Source organism: Spinacia oleracea, chromosome 1, assembly GCF_020520425.1.
Source record: "Spinacia oleracea cultivar Varoflay chromosome 1, BTI_SOV_V1, whole genome shotgun sequence".
Classification (NCBI taxonomy): domain Eukaryota; kingdom Viridiplantae; phylum Streptophyta; class Magnoliopsida; order Caryophyllales; family Amaranthaceae; genus Spinacia; species Spinacia oleracea.
This window is the reverse complement of record NC_079487.1, coordinates 47,625,307-47,631,392: the sequence shown is the minus strand read 5'-3', so window position 1 is coordinate 47,631,392 and position 6,086 is coordinate 47,625,307. Positions and strand designations below refer to the sequence as shown.

Below are 6,086 nucleotides of genomic sequence, written 5' to 3'. Positions count from 1 at the left end.
AATTTATAAAAATATTAATATTTTGAAAATATACATTAAGATGAATCAAATAATATATTATATATTAACATTTATTTTCATATGTTAGAAATAAAATAGGATCAAAATAAATTATGTGAATAATGCAAAAAGTCAAAACAGGTCAAATATTAAGGGACGGAAAGGAGTACACAAACAATCGACAACATCTACAACAATTATTTTCAAAAAAAAAAAATACGAGTACACCTAATTATCTATAACATTCAAAATATTTCATACTCATCTAAATCTCCCAAAAATACTACAGCTAATTAGTTAGCTCAATAGAGACAGGATCTGCCATTTCATTCAGCATCTTAGGTTTTTGAGAAATTGGAGAGGAGAACAATGGAGGCCGCAATTACAGAATTGACGGTTAGGTTTTTGCTACTTTGATTGAAGATTTCTACTACAGGGCGAAAATTAAGTGAAATTATAGTTTTTAAAATCAAACCAAATTCAATTCATTTGAATTTCAGAAAAGGACGGTACGAAAACGGCAGTTAACTCCACGTTTACCGTCTACAAACGTTGTCCTCCATCTCTTTTCTTTTCTCCTTTTTTTTAAAAAAAATTATTTTGCATTCTCCTTTTATTTTCAAGAACTTTCTTTATTTCTTTCCATTATTGTCCCCCGATTAACGTCACTGGTTAATCGGCTCGATTAACTGGGCAGCCCTTTTCATTAGCTTTGGTCACCTTTTTTAAAAATATTAAATTACCCACTCATAAACCCCATCGCTTCTCTGGGTTTTTCAAAACAATTCACTTCTTTGCAAGCAATTTTCACCAAATTTTTTGTTTTTCTCTGCATAATCTGAACTGGGTTTTCTCTGAATTTCAGATTTATATTCTGGTTTATTTTTTTTATAATCATCAAAAGCTCCCAATTCTTTTTAACTTTTGTTTACTACTCTGTATTTAGCCGTTGAGGATTAGTTTTCCCTAAGTTTCTTCGTTTCTTCAAACTTTTTTTTTTAATTAATATTGGAGTAACTGGTAATTTTTATTGGATTCCATTGTTATTTGTGACTTATAAATTGATAATTTCTCCTTTTATTCAACCCATTTACTTCATGATCTCCATTTTTTTTGGGAATATCAAAGTGGAGAGAGAATAATCCCACCATTCTCGCCGACTCACTGAGTGACCGACCCATTCACTTGTCAATATAAAGTTATTATAAACCGTTTTCTTGTCTCGTTATTTTATCAGCTGGGTATTCTTCTCCTCAAATTTGCAGTAAACCCCACAAAAATCCTATCAGTTTTAACTTCTTTTTTACAGTTTCCTAAACAATTTCAGATCTATTTAACAAATACCCACAAAAAAAACCAAATAATTTTTCATTGGGAAAAAATGTGGTTGAATTTTGGAAGTTTTATGATGATTTGGGTATTATTAATATTGCTATTATTAAGTGATAATAATAATAACAATGTTGAAGGGCTTGGTGTTAATTGGGGAACACAAGCTAATCACAAATTACCTCCAAATACAGTAGTACAAATGTTGAAAGATAATGGGATTCAAAAAGTGAAGTTATTTGATGCTGATGAATCTACTTTGAGTGCTTTTAGTGGTACTAATATTGAAGTTATGGTTGCCATTCCCAATGGTGACTTGCTTGCTATGCTTGATTATAAACGAGCTCGGAAATGGGTTGAGAAGAATGTCACCCGTTACCATTTTAAAGGTGGTGTTAACATCAAGTAAGTTTCTTTATTAATCTATCATGTATACGACATGTTGTATACGTACAAGTTATTGGTGTTAAGATAATTTAATTTTGTGTAGATATTTTTGAAAGAAATTTTAGTGAATCAAAAAAAAGGAAAAAGTAGTTCTTTTGGGTTAAATTTGCATGTTTTTGTGTGATTGTGAGTCTTGATCCACTTGCCATGTGATATGTGTATATGAAGCTCAATTTTTCGCGGCATGTCGGCATAAAGTTGCATCTTCTTTTGCCCCCATTTGATATGCTGATATATTCTCAAACTGTTCATCATGTGATTGTGATTTGAATCCTGATGAGATTAATATTATGATTAATTACTAGGATTTGTAAATTATTTGACTAATAAATATAGTACTGTAGTATAGTTTATTGAACTACTTCATTTGTTAATGTGCTTGCTTTGAGTAAGATTGTGGAGAGTTGGGGGACCATTAAATCTCTAGTTTGTTTGCTTGCTTTCATATGAAGGCTGTTTATAATTGTTTCAATACTTGTTTTAGAAGCATTTAATTGGGTCATTTTATTAGAAATTAAGTAATATTTAATGTTGATTAGATCTCCAAAATATCTGAAGAGTGTCCTGACAGTGTTTAACAGAAGAAAAGGTTTTAAAAACTGAAACACCTGCTCTCTAAAGAATGATATCTAACTTGTAGGAGTACATAAAACTCGATTTTCGGCTGTTACTATTCCCAAAACCTCCCTTTGAACATTACCGGACTTGTCATGTAAAGATTGGATTTTGGGCTGTCTGAGTAGTTACAGTAAGAGATTGTGAAGAAATATAAACTTTTCTCAGCATTTTGCTTGCCTTTTGCCTTTTTCACCCTTGTGACAAGATAAACGCATTCTTTAGAACCCGTTAAAGTAGCATATAAACTCTAGGTTGTTGGAGTTTATTTGTTCACAATCCCATATTTCATCGGCATTAAGTAAATGTGGTTTACTAGTTGTTGGGTGCTTCACCATTCCAGTATCTAAAATGCAAAATGAGTGCCGGAGTACTGTATCGACACAAGTCAGACTACTATATGATATTTGTTAACTAGCCTGACATATAGCAAATAGATTTGAACTGTTTTTTTTTCCGTTGCAGATATGTAGCGGTTGGGAATGAACCTTTTCTGAAATCCTACAATGGCACATTCGAGAATGCTACATTTCCAGCCCTGAAGAATATCCAAAACGCTTTGAATGAAGCTGGGGTAGGAGACACTGTAAAGGCAACAGTGCCTCTAAACGCTGATGTCTATGAGTCACCACAAGGAAATCCTCTACCTTCAGCTGGAAGATTCAGAGCTGATGTTGCTGATCTGATGACCCAGATGGTCCAATTTATGAGCCAAAACAATGCTCCTTTCAGTGTCAATATCTACCCCTTCCTTAGTCTGTATGGAAACCCTGGCTTCCCAGTCGATTATGCTTTTTTCGATGGTGAAGCTGTTCCCATTGCAGACAACGGAATCCAATACACTAATGTTTTTGACGCCAACTTTGACACTTTGGTATCGGCCTTGAAAGCAGCAGGTTTTGGAGACATGCCTATAATTGTAGGGGAGGTTGGATGGCCAACAGATGGTGATATTAATGCTAATGTTAACAATGCTATCAGATTTTATCGAGGTCTCCTGCCTAGACTTGCAGCTAATACTGGTACTCCTTTGAGGCCTGGAAATATAGAGATGTATTTGTTTGGACTCCTTGACGAGGATGCTAAAAGTGTTGCTCCAGGGAGCTTCGAGAGGCATTGGGGAATTTTCCGGTATGACGGACAACCAAAATTCCCAATGGATCTTTCTGGCCAAAACCGGGATATCTATCTTGTTGGTGCAAAGAATGTCAAATATCTTGAGAATCAATGGTGTGAATACAACCCAAATGCTAAGGATACAAGTAAGCTCATGGATAACATTAACTTTGCTTGCACTTTTGCTGATTGTACTCCTCTTGGTTATGGATCCTCTTGCCAGAATATGGATACCAATGGGAATATTTCGTATGCGTTTAATGTCTACTTTCAGACTCAGAATCAAAATCTTGAGGCTTGCAACTTCCAAGGCTTGGCTAGATTAACTATGCAGAATATATCCACACCAACTTGCAATTTTCTAGTACAGATAGCTTCTTCTGGTCTGAGGACTGCTGTACCTCTGGCTTTCTCTCTCATCATTGCATCGGTGTATCTATTCTTTTACATTTGATCTTGTAGATATAATGATTCTGCCATTATGTATCTTTCTTAAGCTTTCCATCTCTTTCTTTATTTTAAGATTTTGATAATAGAACAGAACTTCATAGATTATTTTTTGATGATTTATATAGAACGTTAGCAGCAGATAATCATCATTATGATAGTGTAATATGAGTTGACAATGGGGCCAGTTGAATACTCAATCCGTTGAAATGATTCAACAGGACAATTACATAAATTTTCAGTTCCATATGGACTGTATTTTAAAATAGTCCTAACTTGATCTTGTACAAGTGTGAATTTGTTTGGAGTGTTCATTCATGCCGGGAACTGCAGGAAAACCCGATATGAACAAAGAGAATGTTCTCCGTTAGTCTAGGAAAACCCGGCATGAAAACACTAGAATCACAAGAACAAAGGCTTCTTCAATAACAGCCTTACTGAGTACGGAGTAGTATCAAAGAGAGGTTGTGTTCTTATGCAACTTGCGTTCGGTTAAGCTTGATAAGGTAAGTGGACCCCAAAGGTAGGGTCAAGGTGGGAATGGGTTAAACCGTCCAAGAACGTGGGAGTCGCCTTCCTGCTTCTTCTTGTATTTATTCTTGCTTCCATAATTGGCTTTCGTCAGGCCTCATGGTCTCAGCCCATTTAACAAACTTCTAATTTCAACTTTATAGATCTGCCATTGTTTAACCAAGCTTCTGTGAAACAGTTTCTGTTTCTTAGACCTAGTTTTTTAGAAGCAGTTTCTATAGAATCGTTTTTGACAAACAGTTATGTTTAGCCACGTATATTGAGAAACATTTTTCAGAATCAGAAACAGTTTTATAGTGTTTGGTCAATTCTTTAGTTTAACAGTTGGGATATAAATCATATCTACCGAGAAGCCAATCGAGCAGCAGATTGGATAGCAAATGTTGGTCACCTAATTAGCAACATTATGTGTATTGATCCGTGTAATAGTCCTCATTTACTTTCCATTTTAGATAGTGATTACTTAGGAGTATCCCTCGTGCGGAGGGGCTCCTAATGTACTATTCTTCTTACCTTATCAAAAAAAAAAAAAATATCCTTTAGTTTAACAGTTTCTAGCCCATTATTTATCAAAATAGATTTTAGCCCATAATTTATTGTCTAGACTAGTATAGAACCCATGCAATTGCACGGTTTAAAAAGTTTAAAATTTAAGTTTGCACTAAATTAAAAATATAAATATTTACTTAGTGATGATACGAAATATTAAACCTGCTCACGTAGTTATATGAGTATATTATTATATAATAAAAATGTTATTACTCCCTCCGTCCCTTAATACTCACACCGCTTTTCTTTTCGGGCCGTCCCTTAATACTTGCACCGTTTCTATAAATGGAACAAATATTATTTTATTTCTCACACTTACCTACTAACCCACCTACACCCTACTCCCTACAAAAAATCATTTAAAAATTCACACACCCACTCACCACCATATTGCTAACTGCTGTACCTGGGTACAGCCAGCTCTGGCTGTACCCCAAAAACGACGCGCTCATATTGTTTGTTCATTCTTGTGGACTGTTTGTTCTTTTTTATTGTACTGTTTGTTCATTCTTATTGTACTGTTTGTTCTTTCTTGTTGTACTGTTTGTTCATTCTTGTTGTACTGTTTGTTCTTTCATGTTGTTTTTTAAATTCATCATCAAATTTTCATAATTGTTGTATTTTTTGTTCTTTCTTCTGGATTTTATGTTCTTTTTTATATTGTTTGTTCTTTCTTATTTATTTGTTTGTTTATAATAATCATATGGTTAATGTTCATAATTAAACTCTTCATTAATCTTTTATTCTTTCTTTTTGTATTGTTTGTTCTTTCTTGTTGTTTTTTAAATTCATTCATCAAACTTATTGTTGTATTGTTTGTTCTTTCATGTTGGCTTTAAAATTCATCATAAAATTGTTCATAATTGTTGTATTGTTTGTTCTTTTTTCTGGAATTTTATGTTCTTTTTTATATTGTTTGTTATTTTTTGTTGAATTATTTGTTCTTTCTTGTTTATTTGTTTGTTCATAATAATTATCTGCTTTATTGTTTGTTCTTTCTTGTTGTATTGTTTGTTCTTTCATGTTGGCTTTAAAATTCATAATGAAATTGT

The 6,086-nt window shown here is 33.5% G+C and overlaps 1 protein-coding gene across 1 annotated transcript; it reads left to right on the top strand.

The window, feature by feature from the left end:
- The first annotated feature begins 235 nt into the window (after positions 1-235).
- LOC110795504 (glucan endo-1,3-beta-glucosidase 8) lies at positions 236-4,114 on the top strand. The gene is made up of 2 exons (XM_022000521.2): positions 236-1,734; positions 2,857-4,114. Exons 1-2 carry the CDS (start codon positions 1,382-1,384, stop codon positions 3,959-3,961), a joined length of 1,458 nt encoding a protein of 485 aa, XP_021856213.1. The 5' UTR covers positions 236-1,381; the 3' UTR covers positions 3,962-4,114.
- The last annotated feature ends 1,972 nt before the right edge of the window (positions 4,115-6,086 follow it).

Bases quoted from the DNA above. Each gene is read 5' to 3' on its own strand.
- LOC110795504 (XM_022000521.2), top strand. From the start codon at position 1,382: ATGTGGTTGAATTTTGGAAGTTTTATGATGATTTGGGTATTATTAATA. The intron at 1,735-2,856 runs GTAAGTTTCTTT...TTTCCGTTGCAG, and splicing joins AAAGGTGGTGTTAACATCAA to ATATGTAGCGGTTGGGAATG.